Source organism: Ambystoma mexicanum, chromosome 2p (genome assembly GCF_040938575.1).
Source record: "Ambystoma mexicanum isolate Mex_15411 chromosome 2p, UKY_AmexF1_1, whole genome shotgun sequence".
Lineage (NCBI taxonomy): Eukaryota > Metazoa > Chordata > Amphibia > Caudata > Ambystomatidae > Ambystoma > Ambystoma mexicanum.
In genome coordinates, this window is record NC_090923.1 from 1,380,467,989 (window position 1) to 1,380,488,182 (window position 20,194).

Genomic DNA, 20,194 nt, shown 5'->3' on the forward strand with positions numbered 1-20,194 from the left:
GCTTGTGTAGCACACAGGACTCCTGATCCCATAGCTGCCTCTAAACAGTGTTCCTTGACACTTTCTCGCCATCAATTCTTAGTTTACGATACAATCCCTCAACACATCAATAAATACCAATACCCCCTTCTTCGTTATATATTTTGAACAGATTCATGCGCACATGTTTACCCCATAAACGTTGGACATAACAACACAACTATATTTCACAAATAACAGCTTTTATTCACATCTACAACATCAGATTTGTATTCAGAAATATACCATCAGATTTGTATTCACAATTAATATCTGGGTTTATTTGCTGCTGTACATATGTCAATTGGGCTACAAATTCTGCAGTATGCTCATTTACTTCATACACACACTGCTGTTCACTGCGTCGATAAGCAAACATACACAGTATAGCAGTGGCTGATAGAAATTCCCTATCAAACAGCCAATATCCTTTAATGGCTAGGAAATGATGCTGCATGTCGTACACGCCAGCTTCAATGAAAGTTCCACAGGCAACCTTAATTCGTTGAAATCCCCTTTGCAGCAATTTTGCCAGTAGATGTACATTGTAGGGTGGCATCTATTCAAGCATATGTTCACGATACATAGAACATTGTTACATTCACACGTGTATGTCTGTGGTGGTGTTTGCAGATAGCACAACATCCTTGGGGATATACTGCCTAGATGCACTTTAAGCATGAATTGCTGTACACATCCAGAGGCAGGTTTTAAATTAAATTGGTAGCTTCTCAACAGGTGTTCCCTTTTGATTTCCTGAAAATAAGTGTGAAAACATGTAAATTATCTACATTCCCAATCTTCATAGGTCAGTTTACGAGGCACAATGTACATTTCTCTGTTGTAACGACTTAAATAAACTTTATCCCCCCACTTGCAAACAGTTTTCTCAATGATACTTTTAACAGACAGCGGACATTCTGTCGAAACTGCTTCATTTTCAAAAAGGGCTTTTACGCCACTTGTACAGTCCACGTTTTAGACATGCATTTTTCCACCCCTTTCCCAACCCATAGCTGGGTTGACAGCTGTATTAGGTGCATCATTTTACAAGACATTTAGGGCTCAACATGTAGCATGTTTTACGTAATGATTTTTCTGTATAGGCTATTTACAAATATTCATGAGCCTCCTGCTGTGGATCGTCAATTTTATGCCTATTGCCCCATAAAAGTGTTGTTTTAAATATGTTTTCACCACTATGGCTGTGAAGCACTGAATGGCTTGGATATCAGTCCAAGTTACAATGGTTGTGACATCATTGTCGTTAACACTATCGGTCTGCATTATTGAGATACATTGCTTACACAATCTATTATTAAGATTCCACAGGGTTTCAGTTTGGTTTGAGCAGCAAACATAGTAAATACTGACCGTGTCTGCTACAGCTTGGCTGTCCTCATTGCCGTCCATTTGATCAGCTAGAGGTTGTAGACAAAAACAGAAGTGCATGGTTTTAACACTAGGTTAGGTGTCACACCCCTAAAAAGGTACAAATATATCTTTAAAAATATACCCACCGGCCAGCACATTGTCGAAATGTTGAGGGGTCACTGTCACTCTCCCCCACCTCAACTCTACCATTCTGCATGATCATAGACTGGTATCCATTGTCTTCAGACTCCATTTTGGCATGTTGCATATCTAAACATGATAGTATGGGCTATACACCCATGGGCTGCTCGAAAACCACAGTTAGCCATTTGCAAATTAGTCATATCCTTGGCTGCATTCACCTGAAAATTTGGAATGACATCTCCAACAGAACGCCCCATGATAATGGCGATGAGAGGGGACAGACTGCCACCACAAAGTGAAGACATGTTCTCACTGTCCGCCATCAAAACCTGTGAGTCATCCATTACATCAAGACTGTTGCATCTTCTCCTAAGGCAAAAAGGTACATAACTATCATCTGGATCGCTGGTGCTGCTGGGGACTGATTTCCCCCCCATCATATCTATAGCTGTTCATAATTACTGTTCCCCTGACACCACACTTGATAGCCGAGAAGTCTGAAGATTGCACGCGTTTTCGAGGCCTACAATAACAGCAATACATTCGTATTGTGCAACCTCACCCCTAGTAGCGTCATAGCCTTAGCGCCGCCCATAGACATTTGCCTTTTTAGCACATAGACTCAATCAACAAAGTTGTATTTTTATTTCAAATTCACTAGAAGTCTTATCAACTGTATATCTAATGGATCCAAACTGTATTTAAAACGTATTGGGGTGTCATCAAATGTATTGCAGTTCAATTAAATGAATAGGGGTTCAATCAAATCTATATCCATTTTTATAACAAATTAATTGGAATTCTTATCAAATTTATATCATATTTATGTAAAATTGATATACAATTTTTGGGGGTCATGAAATGTATTCGGGTTCAATTAAATATATAGGGATTAGGGTATCTCAATATCAAATGCTATATACACTACAGGGGTTCTTATCGAGTTTATATAACATTCATATAAAATATGTATACAAATGTTTGGGGGGCATTACATTTATAGGCGTTCAATCAAATGTATGGGGATTTTATCATCCTTTTCACTGGCACAAAGCATTTTGCTCAAATGCAAATGTGTTTTGTGTATGTACGAATGGTCTTGATGGTCTTGATGCATGTGCAATTACATTAGTAATATTGCAAATGCGTTTGCGCTGTATGCTCACCAGCACTGATGCAATTGTGATGATAAAACATGTTTCTCATGCCTTAACAGTGGGTTTAAACTCTGTATTAATATGTTAGCCCGCACATGTGATTTTTACGCTTAGTTCCATTGCGCTGCAGCCTGACTCGGTCCTCCTTAGCATCATCAAGGAAGAACAAGCATAAGGTAGAATTGAGTCTAGCCACTGAAATGTTGGACTTACATTGATATGTTTTTGGTGTGCGTATTTGTGCGTTGCTTGTATTTTTGCAACTACCATGCGCTATTCCTCGAAATCAACAAATGTTTCATATTAGACCACTGAGTCTGAGCAAGTCCAAAACATATTGGGCCTATTTCAGAAAATGTTTCACTGGAGAAATCCGAACAAATGGCAAATGTCTGTGAGCGTCTCTGATTTCCTCCTGCTGCCTTCCAACGGTTTCACAAAGACTAAATTTGGGCCTCATTATGAGTTCGGCGGTAACCCTGCTGGTGCTACTGGAGGGTTGCCTACGGACTCGTAAAATTTTACTGGCGCCTGACTAGCGGTGCCACCGGGAGTTTACAGGTCTGGCGCCCTGGGAAGTCAGGGGCCGATAAAATGGAAGTCGCCATTCCCATAGAGTCTCATAGCAATCTATGGGAGTGGGAACTCAGAGGCGCTGGCACCATTGTTAACGGTGCTGGCGCTTCCCTGAAGGGTCTGCCTACCATGGCTGCTGCACACGGCAGGGTCAGACCTGTCGGGTGCAGCGGCCACAACAGGCAAGCACATAGGTTGCCGGTCTGGAAACAAGGGTGCTGGTGAGCTTACAGGCACCCTTGTTTCCGGACCGGCAAACTTCTAATCATTCAAAAAACCCATCCCCATTCCCATTCGAGCCATGCGGGCACTTTATTAGCTCCCTGGTCCCCTTGCGGGACCCGCAAAGGACGTCTGGTCCGACCAGACGTTCCGAGCGGGTCCCGCAAGTGAACCTCGTAATAGGGCGGAATGGGTTTACCGGCACCGGCACCATTACCGGCGCCGTTAAACCCATTCCGTTCACCTCGTAATGAGGCCCTAAGTGTTCATACACCATCTTCTTCGATTAAGGGGAATAAACTAGGAATGGAACCACTTGTATGAAAAGATAAGAATTCAGTAGTAGAAAAGTGCCATGCATCTAGCCTCCCCTCTCCACCCCCCTGCCCCTCAACCCACCACACACACACACAGATGACTGGTAAAGAGACCTCACTAAATCAGGGGCTCTCTGAACTTTTTCAAAGCCATATGGCTAAAGTTGTACACCCTCAGACAGAAGGATTGATGGCACACATTTGTGAATACACCATAACTTGGCAGATCGTTTTCTACGTCCATTTTGAAAGCCTGTGAACAATGGAAAACTTGCAGAATAAGATACAGAATAACCTAAAACCTAAAATGTGGATCCCATCCCAAGAGGAGAAAATAAAGTCTTGCAAAAGTAGAAAGTGTTAATGGGAAAATGACCTTATTCCAACTCATCTGTTTGGGATGATTTTCAATCAAGAAGCACTTGGTCCCAAAATGTGAAATAAATGGAAAGCACATACAACGTGATCTCAAGGTGCAATGACACACGTCTCTCTTGTGGCTTAATAGGCCTTGTGGTTACTATACATTTTGGGAGGGAGATCCCGCTTCACAATAACTCATTAGTGAAATCCCTACCTTTTTCCGGGTATGAATAATATCAAACAATTATGAAGGTAGTTGAATAATTTGACAGTTCAAAAAGTCTACACTTATCTAGAAAAATACATCGGTTTTTATTATGCACATTATATAAAAAAAATAAAAACATTGTATCACATGAATTTATACATTAATACATATAAAAACTACGATAAATAGTCTGTGACTTGCTTTTTTCTTTTGTTGGAGCTCTATAACATAGAGTCGGTTCATTTAGATTAAAAGATAAGAGAACATCTCTATTTCTTATTGTGGTTGTTATTTATACAACCTGTTTTCCTTTTAGCCCTAGTACATTAATTTATATAGGGTGTGGCTCACATGTATCTTTAAGTGAGGCACATTCTTCAGGAGAAAGAGTAGTTATCACTTGGCTATTCAAGGGTTCAGGTTATTCTTCCCTTATTTTAGCTACGTTAATGTTGAATCTTTGAACTGTCAATACAAACAACAAACAATAGTATTAGCTATAATTGCTCAATTGCTATTACAAACAAGGTTGACTATATCTAGGATATAATTACCTGATATAGTTAGTGGGTGCGGTCATATGAAGATGTCCAAATATATTTGAAGCTTCTCAGGATGACTTATAATTAGAACACTCCTTCAGTTGCATCTATAAAAAGATACAGTTTAATCTGTGGTTGCCGCTTTGAGACTCATTGTTGCCCCTTAACATTAGCCTCTCCTTCCATAGGCACATGAGCTAGTCAAATTACCTACCTGTGTATCGTGTAATTTAGAATTCACTCGATTGTGATTAGGGTTAATATTTCCCTCAAGATGTCTTGTGTCCTTTTTTATGTAGTATCCTAAAATGCACTTTGTTTTGAATAGAGTTCCACCTCTTTGTTGATCTAAAGAGGGACAAATAAATATATTTTCTGTAGTTTTAATACCCTTGGTGGGTACTCATTAGTTGTATTTGATCTTGTGTCATTCTAAGGCTTCATTGAGACCTTTAATATCACTTTGTGTCTAATATATGAATTCCTGCTCTTTTTAAAAATAGTTTATCGTTTCTTATGTTTTGATTCCCTCCTTTTACCACTAATAGTACTGTCCAGTTGAATTCTTCATATGCGTGGTTTTTTACCAGGAAGTGTTTGACCATGGGTGCCTGTTGTATTTTATTTTTCAAGCAGCTCCTGTGTTCTTTTGTACAAGTTTTTATCTTTTTACTAGTTTTACCTTTGTATGACAGTCCACAGGGGCATTTAATCATGTAAATAACATTATCGATGTTGCAATTTGAAAAATTCTTTTGCTGCCATTTTCTATTAGTGCCTATCTACTTCTTTAGTTTTACAGGGCATTTTACATACTCCACATTTCCTGAATGTGTTATTTCCTTTAATAGGGTTTAAGCCCCATAACATGGTGTTATTTTCAGCTGGAAGTTTTTTGTTTTAAGTATACTACCACTGACAGAGTTGCCTATCGATGTGATTTTTTTAGGCAAAAATAGGTGACGCAGCTTGCTTTTTTGTAGGCAAAAATAGTTGATGGCAGCTTGGATGCAGCTGTACCGAAAATATTCCAGTGTTTTGAATAATATTGAGGATCGCTAAACTATGATTTGTAAAGGTATTTACACACACTGTTCTGTCACTTTTAGGTTTTTCTATTTTGTCTTCCAATAATGCTTCCCTATTATCATTAAAAGCTCTGTTTGCTGATTTTTTTTACCAGCTTCTTTGGGTAGCCCCTCCTTCTAAGTTTTACCATAAGCATATTGGCCTCTTCTTCATAGGACATGTTTTTCTGCTATTCCTTTATAACCTCTAAAATTGACCGAAAGGCAAATTATCCCTAAGTTGTTTGATATGATGGCTTTTATAATTTAGTAAGGAATTTCAATCTTTTTTATGGTAAAGTTTTACCAGTAATTCTCCTTCCTCGTGAAAAAACATCAAGTCCAGGAAATTAGTTGATTTGTTATTAATCGTCATGGTGAATTTGAGAAGACGGTTTTGTTTGTTTAACCTCTCGAAAAACCTGTTGGCTTTTTCCAATGTACCTTTCCAGATAACTAAAAAGTCATTGATATATCTAGACCAGATCCTTATTTATTGTAAGGGTTGTTGGATGTATATGTGTGTCTTTTTTCAAACATCTCAACGTAGAGATTCGCCAGACTCGGGCCATGGTAGCTCCCATGGCCATCCCCTCTATTTGTTGGAAGAATTCTCCATGGAATTTGAAAATAGTTTTTTGTGAGGGCAAGTTCTATGCACCACATTATAAATTAGGTGGGACTGGATCATAGTTTGACCTATTGAGAAGAATGTCTTCAACTGTTGAAAGAGTCTCTTGTTGAGGAATGTTTGTATATAAGGAAATTATATCTATCCCAATTAGATAGTTTGAATCTGGGTCAAAATCCAGGTGTTAAAACCGTTTTTTACCTCGGTCGTGTCTATTAAGTAAGATGTCATAGTTCTAACGTAGCCCATTCAGATAGTAGACTGCACATTTCAAGAGTGACTCCAGCACAGAGTTTATGCCAGCCACAATTGGTCTGCCCAGTGGTTTGATCAAGCTTTTATGAATTTTAGGTAAACAGTAAAAAGTGGGTACGGAAGAATCTATGTTAATAGGAAATTGTGCTTCTTGTTTACTGATCCAACCTCTACTCTTTGCTTTTGTGACCTTTGACTGTGTGAGTTTTAGTAGTTCTTTTATAGGGTCCTCAGGAGGTTTTTTGTAGCTTGCTGTGTTCTGAAGTTGACTCAAACATTCATTAACATAATCAATTTTATTCAATATTACTATCCCTCCTCCCTTATCTGCTCTTTTGATTATTATGTTGTTGTCAGTTAGAGTTTTTAGGGCTTCTCTTTCATTTTTACTCAGATTCTGGTAGATTTTGGTATTTATCTTTTCCAGTTTTGCAACATCTGTGAGGACTTTCTTTTCAAACACCAATGATTCTGGGGAAAAGGTATAGATAGGTGAATAGAAGGTAGAGGGGGACCTTTGGCCCGTACAGTTCTTACGTCTAGTTACTGCTGTTTCCCCTATTTTATCTGTTAAGAATTCTTTAATGTGGATCGTTCTCATTAATTTTTAGAAGTCAGTTCAGAATTTGAATGGATTGTATTGTTTGGTGATGACATATCCTAGTCCTTTATTAAGGACTTGTTGTTCCATTTCAGTGAGATCGTATTCTGAAAGATAGACTACGAGCGATTCCCGCTCCTCTTCTGCCACCGATCATCGTACCAATTCCCTTTGTTCTGTCCTCTGTGTAAAAAAGGCTGAGTTGCCATGTTTTGGCCTCCTCTTCCTTGTCTTCTGTTAGGTTGGCCTCTCCCACTATTGTAGGTTTTATTAGTTGAAGTGATCTCCCCTGGATTCTCCATATCACTGCTATCATTGCTGTGCTATATGAGGTATTTCTAAATCTTACCCTTCTTGTCTGGTTGTTTTGTCCTCCTTGTTGTTTGGCGGGATTTATATATCCATCTTGTATGTATGGAAACGCCTTCTCGTGGCTAGATTTGGCTAGATCTTTCTTTAATCTTTCAATACGTTCTTGTGTATTCTATTCATTTGTTTGAAATCTAGTGATGTTAATTTATTTTATATCTTCTTCCTTTTCTTAAGATACAGCACTAATTTTTTCTACTGTTTCTTTAGCCAATCTCTGCCACATAGGTTGGCAATATAACTCCACTGTACCTTGAATTTCCCATTGTCAAGGAACAGACTATTTTTTATAATAGTTTTTATAATAGTTTTTATATGTATTAATGTATGAATTCATGAGATATCAATGTTTGTATATTTTTATATACTGTGTATAATAAAAACTGATGTATTTTTCTAGATAAGTTAATAGGCCCCGCACCATGGACTTCTAAACTGAATGCTATGGATCTTAGCTTCATAAACATGTCATTTTGTAAAACGACTGTCATACTTCATCATAGTCTATTAAAAGCGGTACATCCTTTTCAACCTAATTGTAAAAGGGGGGTTTATGTTTTGACTGATGGTTACTGCATCTCTTTAAGACTATGTTTGACAATCAGTGCCTATTGCATTGCTGGAGTGTTACTATTTGCTGCAGCACAAAACGAGCATAGCAAACCCTGCCTCTGGCACATTTATAGATGTATGCTAAGGTGCTTGCAATCAATGTAAACCTCATAGGAACTGTGGCAACATCTGGAATATGAATCGACAGAATGACTGGGATATATGTTGGAGCAAGAGTATTGTTATTGCATTGTAGACTTTGTGTCTGTAAACTAAAGAGGTTATCTATTTACTGTATTGTCATCAACAGTGCAGCTGGGAACCAAATTAGCACATGGATTCTTCTCATTTGCCCTACATTAAAAAACACTTTCATTTTTAGTTGCAATATCCCATGTGCTAATCCTTTTATAGACATCAGGAGGGGTCATCTTCCCTTGCGATTAAAGGACCCTTGGCCAATTCATAGCCCTCGGCTTTGCCACAAGCAATCACTTGGGGCTGATGGATCAGTAGCCTGCGCTAATGACCCTTCACCTTCAGTCTGCAAGGTTCAATTATATTAATTCATTGACATACATTAAATTACTATGGGAAGCGTATCTTGCTGTGTGACATCTATCTCATTAAGAGATTTAAAAATTGAACAAAATTAAGAAACATCTTTTTATTCCTATCTCAACATTTCTGTTTCTCTCTTTCTACAGAAGGCTTCATTGCCGAGCGACAGCCTCCCCCTTATTACAGTTCAGCTGAACCCCAATATCCACCATATCGAGCAGGTACGTATTGCCTCATTTTCTGTTGGTAGTTTGGTGAGCCTCAGGTCACACTAAGCTCATCCACACAAAAAGAACAATCTGCTTGCTCACCTACTCATACACTCTGTACACATGCAATGTTACTTCAAGATCACAGTCTGCCTGCCTCAGCATCTTGAACCTGTCTAGGACTGTGACAGTACAGATATTAAATAACAACACAAGGATACCACATTATAAGGTGACTGACGAGGAGCTGGAGGTACCTGAGGCCACTTGACATTTTCTAGACTAGGGTGTTAAACATTTAGGCCAGCATTATGCAACAATTTAATTCTGAGTATGTATTTAATTTGTGCTTATAATTCTTATTTGCTGTTGCGCTGTTGTTATTAAAAAGCAAAACATGAAGAAGAGCGAGATATGTAGAAGTTAGGGGTGTGAGGTTTTCATTGTGTCTGTGAAATTGTGCAAAGTTCCCATCTTTAAAACTTCATGAAATCGCAACTTTTACTTCAACTTCACAATTTTGAAGGTGGTAAAAATGTTTAAATTAATGTAATTTTAATTCAATATCTGCATTACATACAATCAAGCATGTAACATATATTTGGTTTCTGTATGGGTTACGTCCACGTGCCACACAAATAAACATATATATTACTTGATTGCGCATTATAGTTGCAGTCTGCTATGTGCACTTGCACTTTACGTTGATGTTTGTCTGCTAGCAATTTTGCACAAATGTTGGCACTTTATAAGCCATTTTTGCTTTTACTTGCTGCTTGCATCTCAATTTTACTATCAATTGATTTTCAATCAGTCAAACTTTGCCGCTTGCACATGCACTTTAACACCTTCTTTCCATTAAACGGTGACCATAAATCTGCAACGGTGGATTGTCTACAGTAGTTCTACATATAATTGATATGTTGGTCACTGTCATTTTCCCATTTTATAATAAATGACCATTGCTTGTTCTGTTTGCATTCATTTGCCAGCATGCTGTTGCCATTGTCTTCCCTACTGAGGTTTCACTCCATTCCAAGATGTCTGCCTGCTTGGCTCATTGTCTCTGTATACCATTTTTCCGTGCTACCAACATGGTAGAAGGACTCAGCACATTATTTAACTGTGTGTTTTCGCCTGCAACCATTGTCTGTTCAAGCGCTCTGCAAGCATGTAACGTGTAACCTTTTTTCCTGTGTACCTTGCTAATGCTGTGTTTTCTTACTATTAAATGTTCCAAGTATTTAATTCTTGGTCGTTTCTTCATGGGGTTGGAATCTCCTGACCCGGAGTGCGGTCTGCCTGCCGCCGGCAGGTTCTTTTCTGTTTTTTTATGGTTATATATGTATTTATAATAAATACATATGTATAATAAATTATAGACAATATATTTATTATATCTGTATTATGTATTGTATTTATTTTAGATATGTTAATGATCTAGTATATACAAACATGGCAACCCACCCAATGCAGCTCTAAAGCCCCTGTTAAGTTGGGCCCAGAATCTGCATCCTCTGGCAAAATACCAACTTTGTATTAGTCCTCGAATGACAGCTGATGTCATAAAGTGCAGTAATAAATGCGATATTCACCAAATCTTGGATACAAGACGAGTTTATTTACCAAAAAGTCACAGGAATAATGGGCGCTTGGGTTTGGAGCCGCAACTGCTCCACACAAAGTACTCCTTCCAGCAAGGACTTACTCTAGTGTGTTTATATATCACCAACATCAGGGAAGAACATTTCTCTGTTAAAACACCTTTTTTCATGAATACTGGACATGAGAAAATACTCATGCAAAAATTAAGCATCTAAGGTATAATATTCATCTAATATCTATATCTATTGAATTTATATCACAGGAATGCTTATTATCACATTTATTAAATACTGTCTTATAAGTAATTATATTAGGAAACATGCAATCACAAGCATGCTCTAAATCTCATACTAGCCATGGTCCCTTCATGTTCAAATGGGAATGATTGGAAGATGGGGCATTAAAGCAGAGGAGAATGCAGGGCGAACGGGCTGAAACATGGGATGGTGTAATCAAATGTCTTAAAGATACACTTTTCATGTGCCAACCTGGTGAATTGGCCGTCTAGTGACTGCGATCACATATTCATTCACCAACCACCATGTCACCATGAAATACATTTCAGAGGATGCCAATAGGGTCATGGGGGAAGTGGGGAATTGAAATGAACATCCATTCTCATCATGGCATAAATGCTTACAGACTCAAACAGGTTGAAGCCTGATGCGTATCTAAATCTAGTCTTGTGTTCTGTCAAGAGATTGCTGTGATTAGAGAAGAATTATTTTAAAGTAATTATCATTGTTTATGCTCCATTAACAAACCATGAGAACCAGACATAATGAAGCAAAAAACACTGATTCAACCCACGAGATAACAGTGGTATCCTTTGCAAAGTGAGAGCGCTCAAAAAGAACACCCAAACTATTAGTATGTTCATGCCACCAAGTCGATTGTCACAAAAAAGCAGAAATGAACAGAAATAAACAGTGAAGATTTACTAAGCTGGAAAAGCAAGCAGCTCCTCTTCTTTGTTGTGACCATTAGGAAAAAGTGTGTTAAATCTAATGATGTATTTGGAGTTTACCCTATGCACCTCGTTTGTATTTATTTCTATTAATTGACTATTGGGGTTATATTAAACAGAAGTGACTCGCATGAGCAGCAATGCAGGTGGATGTTCCTGTTTAGGGTGGCTTTACAAAATATAGAATAATTGAGTGAGATTAACCGGTTGATGAGGGGCTAGGGTAAAGAGACATGAACCAGGGGCAAAGGCTACATAATAGACATCAACAACAAAAATGTACTAGCGCCACAGCTTAAAGTAATATACACATTTACAGCTAGAATATTCATGTGGTGTGTAGGTGGGAGGCCTGAGGACAGGTTGTGGCTAGTCATGTCAGGATGGGAGAGGCTCTTTTACCAGCCAGCAAGTAAGTGCAACATGAGCCTCTTCTTGATCCCTTCCACAGATCAGCTGGCTCTAATGTCAGGGGGAGAGGTTCTAGTGAAGGAGAGCAAGTAGGCAGAAGGACATGAGAAGAAGAAGGTGCAGGTATACTATGGGACATCAAGGTTAAGGAGGGCTGAGAATCATAGGTAACAAGAGAGGTGGGGGTACGAAGGGATGTAGTAAACCAGGTAGGGGTGAAGCAAGACTGTGTGTGCTTCAGTAGAGAAGTGTAGTTTTAAAGCAAGAGAGAGAGAGAGAGAGAGAGAGAGAGAGAGAGAGAGAGAGAGAGAGAGAGAGAGAGAGAGAGAGAGAGAGAGAGAGAGAGAGTGTGTGTGTGTGTGTGTGTGTGTGTGTGTGTGTGTGTGTGTGTGTGTGTGTGTGTGTGTGTGTGTGTGTGTGTGTGTGTGTGTGTGTGTGTGTGTGTGTGTGTGTGTGTGTGTGTGTGTGTGTGTGTGTGTGTGTGTGTGTGTGTGTTGAGACTACTAAGGCAGTGTCTCAAGCAGTGTGCTGAGCACAAAAGTAGACGGGATCAATTTTGCTGAATGTTATGTCAGATGGGGCGGGTCTTCCTTATGTTGACAAGGTTGGCTTGTGTAGCAGTGGTAATAATCATAATGAACTGTGTAAGGTTTCTGTAAAAGAAGACTCTGTGAGCCTTGGGTATAGAAGTGAGGGTGTCTGGGGGAAGAGATAGGAAGTGACAAGATGGGATTAATATGGAGCGGAGAAATATGCTTTCCATTTTGGAGGAGTTAAGCAACAGGAGGCCTAGAGCCATCCAGTGGTAGATGACTGTGCAGGAACTAGTGATGCAATGAGAGACGTCAGGATTGAAGTAGGGAAAGTAGAAGAGGGTCTGGGTGTCCTCACAAATAGGATGCAGCAAAAGTCAAAGGATTAGATAGATCTGCCCAGGCAAGGGGTGTAGACAATGACTTAAAGGGTTGTGGAGAGGAGCCTCTAGAGCTCCATGAGATGGAGAATGAGCATTAGGGAGGTATGAGGGCACACAGTCACGTGAGGTGTCCTTGAAGCTGTTGGAAAAGAGGGTTTGAAGAAGTGAGAAGTGCCCCATTGTATCAAAGGCTAAGGAGGGATCCAGTGGGGTTAGACTAGAGAAGAGTTGGGGGGATGAGAACAGGTCTGAAAGTTGGAGGCATGGGTGAGTGCAGTTTTAGTGAAGTCTCTGCTCTGGAAACCTGATTGGAGTGGATTGCAGAGCGAGTCTTCCTCGGGGTAGCTACGAATGCATTTAAAGTTAACTCACTGGAGCATGCTTCAGTCATGAAGCAGAAAAGAGAGGTCTGTACAAAGAGGGATTGTTGGGGTCAGCCATTGGCTCCCAATTATGGGGGTGACCAGGGCTACTTTATAGCAGGCAGGAGTTCTTTACCTTTTTACAGTACAATGGGGTCAGTTGGAGCGAAGGAAGGGTTAGCTGAGCAGAGGTATGGGATCAGTGGGGGCGGTAGGAACAGGGAAAGTGAAGAGTTGGTGGGATTAAAGGAGGTGGAGAGATTAGAGTGTGGACAAGTCATTGCATATCTTTGTGATTTTGGAGAAGCAGGAAGCAAGCACATCGGTTACGGTTGAGGGGACTAGAGAGAAGATTTTGAGGGTGACAGCCTAGCTTGGATGGTCATGGAAAGTATGCGGGAGTAAAAGTAGATTGATTGATTATATCAACTTAACGGGTCTATAGCTTTTTACAGAAACATCAATGCTTTCTGAACCAAATAATTTTTACACAACGCCTGTTTCCATTGTGCATTTTGGAAAGATGTATCCCCATAGGATAGCTGGGATCCCCATGTTCCATCACCCTGTAATGTTACAATGTAAAAACATGTAAGTTGTTGAACCCATATACACAAATTACACAGAAATGTTAAAAAATAGACCACATGCACAATATTGCAAGTGATTCACTTTGATAAATTCACTTCTTCTCTGTTGTCACACACTCTAACTTACATTTGTTCCATATTCACACTGCAAGCCTTCCATTTTTTGCATGTAAAAAGGCCCTTACTGCTGTTGCTGATAGAAGTAATATTCAAATGGGTCGGAGATACCATCTCCTCCACCGTGAGACTTTTGGAGAAAGTAATTGTTACATTTTCTCCCAACTGTAATTCTTCTTCAAGATGCAAACTTCAAAATGTGCCAATATTTACTTATTAGTTTTGCCTGACTGCTCTGCTGTGGTGTAAAGAAGTGCATAGGGGCATCATTGCACTTATCCCTGCTTTTTTTCCTGGTATCTTTAAGATGGCTAGTTCTATTTTTGATTATTGTCTTCCCAAGGCAGTTCGTAATACTTTTTTTCTTGTAACCTCTTGTCACAAATCTTCAAGTAATATTAGCTATGCTCATATGGAAAATCGCGATTACTATTGCCCTTTGCGCGCAAAAGGTCTCCATAGAGGCTACGTTGCTTTGAAACTGGAGGGTGATTGCTGGAACTATGCAGAATGACATTAATTTATGATAGAATTTTCATATGAAATTGTTAAACTCTGTGAAAAATTGTAATTCCATAAACACTTATCTATCTTATCTATCGACTATAACCGATTGTGAATAGTAGGGTAACATCTACAGAATAACATTTATTACACAATTCACAAGTTGCATCGTGGTTCCATTACAAATCAGTTTTTGTCAGAACTGTTACAGATTGATAATGCCATTTGTAATTTCATCTCTTGTGTTATGTGTGCTGGTATGAGATTGAGTTCTGTTTTGGTATATCTTCTCCACAACCCACTCGCCATGAACTTCGGCCATGACCATTGTCCACTCTGCAACATTTAATTACTGCAACAGTTATTATAAAGGTTGTGGCCCACTGGCCATGCCCTTAGGCTGTTTCCCCTCTACTCCTCAAGAGTAAAGAGTAAATAACATCCACTGCTCCTACGGACCATAGCCTTCAGCCGTGGGCACTCTCCCTGTTGCCACACTACGGATAAAAGACCATGGTCCAATGGCCATCTGGCCCATACCCACCCACTTTTTCCCCCTTCTTTTATTTCCATGTATTTCTTTTATTTCCATGATAGTTTCCCCAGGCAATTTCCTCTACAACAGACCCCGATCACCATGATGGCACCTTGTGTTGCTATGATAATCATTCTCACTGTAACACAGTCTTTTCTGATAACAGCAGTGACCCGTAAATGCAAACATAAAATGTAAACATATTCCTTATCCTTGCTGCTACTTTCCATGTGTGCCCCCCTCCTGTTCCTCAACCCCTCCTACACCGTGTATATCCCTCCTGACCCCATCCTCTTATCCAATGTCACCCTTTCTTTCCTGTGAAGAACTGTTTTTTTCTGACTGTATCTTTCCATTTTCCTGCAGGTGTCTCTTGAAAATCCCCCAGCATTTTCTACGATAAACCAACAATCTGGCTAACATGAGCTCTCCAGCCTTCCACAAAGTACCCACCTAACTCTTTGGTCCTCTGTTCACCTCTCCAACCCTTCCCTGATCGGAAACCACCCCTTTCCATCCTCCAAATACCATTTGAGCCCTTTATTCGTCTGCTTCCTGTTGTATACACTTTTAGGCATATTAATCAATTGTCATTCAACCAAATCTGCCAGGTTTTGTAAGGGTTATTAGTTCCTATTAATGATTAAATCATTTCTGATTAAGTGCCAAGGACAAGGTATCTCATCCTTGGGATTACCTCCCTGGTGCCAAGGACAAAATAGCTCGTCCATGGCACTTAAGGGGTTAATGAAGGAGAAAATGTTATAAGGCTTTGAATGGTGAAATACTGAAATCACCAAAAAAGGCCTTGGCACTGGGAGGGGGGACCCATGGCAGTTAAAAGGTTACATTTGTCTGATCACTCCAGTTTTTACTGTCTATCCAAAGTCTTCATTCGTTTCAAAATGTTTTGCTAAAGTAGCATTGTCTGCCTTGTTTTTCAGATAGCTTCTGTGCTCCATAATCTGTGTTATTAACTGCCTTGCTGTTTTACCCAAATACATTTTACTGCAAAGGCATTTGATTATGCAAATAACATTGTTTGATTCAGAATTTGTCAATTTATTATGGGATCATCTTTTAGATAAATCTATATTTGCTTGGACTTGTGGGTCAGGTGGCATGCTGCACATTTGCCATATGAACAATGTCCCTTTAAAAAACCCACTCTGTCAGGAGCAGAGATGCAGAACTCAGAACAGAGCATCAAGTTAAAGTTACATTAGCAGAAGACAACAGTAATTTTTGCATTTTAGCTAAACGAGAAGTAGAAATGTGCTGGGTCTTTTCTTTCAAAAGCAATGCTAAAACGGCAGGTGGTGCCACCACAGTAACTGGGTAGCCCTGCACATAAACAAGGTGATGAGCCAGATGCTACAGGATCTAATTCTGCACTTTAATAGGTAATCAGGTGTGTTTGTCGCAATGTGTTTGAGTTAAAGCTCGAGAGCAAAGCCCTCACATTCATCACAATGAAAGATTAGAGTTCTGATCATTTGGTAAAGCTAAGGATGGAGACTTTGACAGTCCGTGTTTGATTTTAATAAATGCCTTGTCTGCCTACGTAGACCATGAGAGGGGCAAAGGAGTCAAATCAAGACTGAGGTACTCCAAAGATTTTATAATTGAAGCGCACCCCATTAACCATTTGCAGCAGAAACCAGCTATTCCAGGGAATCCTCTCATTTGTTCTCATGTCTGGGTTTTGGGTACTTGTAAAGTCGCATTTATTCAATCTTTAGATAAATGTCTCTCCCGGGCGGAGATAAGACAGATTTTTTGCACATAGATCGATGTGTTCCTTTCCCAAGTTTCTTTAAGGTAAGATTACAGTGCTGCAAAGGCTATAAGTGGGCACAATAAATCCTTGCTGGAGCAAGGATTCAATAACAGGTTTTTTTCCCTCTTCTGTTTCTTTTGAAACGGGATGTAATGGAATACATGGGAGAGGTTTGTCTGGGTCAGACTTGTGCGTAAAGATTCCACATTCAATAGTAATCCAGTTTTGTTTGCAAGTGTGGACCACAATTGTAGATGAACTTGGTCCCACAATCCCTGTTGAAACAAGCGTGTGTCCTCTTACAGCTCCTTTATCAAAATCGGAGTTCAATTCCATTTTTATGGGAACATCCACATAGATACCATCAAAGGAAAAATAATAGAGTAGCCCATTTTACACAACCAATGCAGTCCTAGTAAATCTATTGGTGTGTGGTGTGGAAGGGTTCAGAAGAAAAGGTTAATGTTTAGAAAAAGTACCCAAAGTAACAGTCACAGGTTGTGTGATCAAGTGAGGCATCAGTCGACCTCCAATACCCACTGCATTTACCACTTCATCTAAGTAGGGAACATGTGGACATTCAGAAGCTCACAGAGTTCAGTGTGATGCTAAGTAATCACAAAACAAGACACAAAGAAACACTTTTTCAACTAACAGAGGGATCAAGCAGAACAAGAGGCACACAAATATGACTGGCCCTCTGGCTGTCCAGGGGGAAGCCAGGCAGGTTGTAAAAATGACTATGAGAAGCAAAGAGGGAGCTACATCGGCTGAGCAGTATGTTGAGCAGGCTGATTTGGGCATTCAGATTTCCAGTGTCCAAATTTATTTATTAGTGTTTATTTATTTTTGCATTTGTAAAGCACAGGCAAGCCTGCAGGCAACTGGGCGCTAGTTACCTGAGGTACAATTGATAAACATGAGGGTAGCAGTTATCAATGAAATGTCAAGTTGCAACGTCAGGGCATTATGGCTTGGATAAATGAGTCAGCGAAGTGTCATGGCAGGTGGAGGAATAGTCAGTTGAAAAGCCACTTCTTAAGCTGTTTCCTGAAGGATTTGTAAGGAGGTTCTGTTCTGAGAGCAAGTGGTAGGGAGCTCCACGGGGGGGGGAGTGACGAAGTTGCTGGTTAGAAGAAATATTTATTTGTCAATAAAATGTGTGGAAACATTTACTTTCACAATGAAATGCTTATGTTTGTATACAAAAAAGGCCTTCATTAGGTACTTTCTTCTAATGAGATCTGCTTGGTTTATGGTTGCTAGGAAGCAAGGGACGTGATGGAAGATTCAGAGAATGAGAGTTATACTTGGGCTTATTGAAGGAGCCGGCGAGTAAAGAGTTTTGACAGCGCCCAGCTGACAGAGTTGTGCCGTTGTGCTTGAACAAGAAGTTTGTTTTGATATTGTTGAAAGCGATCGTTGTCGCTTCATAAGGAGGGAGAAGGTGGTGCTGTTGCGCTAAGAAACCCGCGACTGAGAAGAAAACAAAGCGATCGTTGTCACTTCATAAAGAGGGTGAAGGTGGCGCCGTTGCGCTAAGAGACCCGCGACTGAGAAGAAAAACAAAGCGATCGTTGTCACTTCATAAAGAGGGTGAAGGTGGCGCCGTTGCGCTAAGAGACCCGCGACTGAGAAGAAAAACAAAGCGATCATTGTCGCTTCATAAAGAGGGAGAAGAGTGGCGAACGTGAGACAAAGAAGGCGATCAGTGTCATCTTTGAAAGTTTGTGAGTAACACCGCCGTTGCGATATATAAAAGGGCTTGGCACAGTTCATGAGTGCTTGGCGAGAAATGAAAGGTACGAATGACCAAAGGCTGCTACGAACGGAAAGTTGAAGCCTGTTATGCTTACGCTGAGTGAGAGGAGGCGTGTCCCAACGTGAGCCGCCAAGGAAAGCTGAGTTCCATTGTTTACAAAGCCAACAGCTGATGAAAGCTAGTGAATTAGACTGTAAAAGAACAGAGGAACGGTAAGAGTAGGGCGGAGACAACCCAAGAGTATTGAGTGCTTCATATAGAGAGAGAGAGCACATTGGAAAGTACGGAATGCTTGAAAGAGAAAATCTGCACAAGTTCACTTGTTTGATCTGATAGAGTAGTTAGAGTCCAATTAACATGGATACACTACATTGAAAGACATTGTTATCTCCTAAACGAACGTTCAGCAACCGTGTGGAGAAGAATACTCGTTCGAGTGAAGTCATATGAACAAACCCTGTCAACTGACTTTCTGTCTGAAAGAAATAAAAAGATAAGAAAGAGAATCTTAAAGGGAGGGAAGAAAGTATACAAACAAAGGTCAGACAACAAGAAGCAAGAACTGAAAGAGAAAAGAAAGAGAGAATATAGTTGACAAATGGATGTGGTAATGAACATTAAATTCACGTACAACTTACCTGAACGTCCTGAAACTGAAATCCTGTTACAGAAGACTGAAGAGTCGGCCTGGAAAACGTATCCTTTACATTAAATCTATAAGAAAGAAAAGAACCTGTTAATAAAAGATTTGGGTTCTCTTATCAACCCATACAAACTACTCAGTGGCTCAGTTTTTATTACTTATTGCTAAAGATAACTGTTACAGTGGGGCAGTGACAAGTATGCTTGATCCACCAGCTCTTTCTCCTTTGAATCTGGGAATGACCAGCTTGTAACTGTTGCAGGAGTGTGTGGGTTTGATATGTTTAGTCAGGGCTAGTCTTTGCGAGAGGTAGGAAGTTGCAGTTTTGGAGAGGCATTGATCGGTCTGGAAAATCCTTTACATTAAATCTATAAGAAAGAAAAGAACCTGTTAATAAAAGATTTGGGTTCTTTTATCAACCCATACAAACTACTCAGTGGCTCAGTTTTTACTACTTATTGCTAAAGAGAACTGTTACATTTGGTGTCAGAAATGGGATACCGAGGACGCCATGGAAGAACTCATTAAAACTTTGAGTGAGGGGCAACAACTCCTACAGCAAGCTTTACAACTTCAGAGCCAACAGGCTCAGGCGGACAGACTAGCTTTTCAGCAAGCCTTACAACTGCAACAAGCTCAATTGTTGGAAGTCATGAATGTTAGAAATAATCCTCAAGTCCCAACTTCGATTTTACAAAAATACACAGCCGGCGAGGATCCTGCACACTTCTTTGTGAATTTCAAGCGAGTGGCCAGGAACGCACAGTGGCCCACCGAGAGATGGTGTCATTACATCGCACCATTAATGACCGGTGAAATGCAATGCGCTTACCAAG

General features: G+C 39.9%; 1 protein-coding gene across 1 annotated transcript in view; it reads left to right on the top strand.

Annotated features, from left to right (window-relative positions):
• LOC138567515 (lipopolysaccharide-induced tumor necrosis factor-alpha factor homolog) overlaps nucleotides 1-20,194 on the top strand; it is a 302,792-nt gene that overhangs the window by 123,932 nt on the left and 158,666 nt on the right. Inside the window, exon 3 of the mRNA XM_069645785.1 lies at nucleotides 9,104-9,178. Coding sequence (XP_069501886.1) covers nucleotides 9,104-9,178 — 75 coding nt within the window. The remainder of the gene's footprint in view (nucleotides 1-9,103; nucleotides 9,179-20,194) is intronic.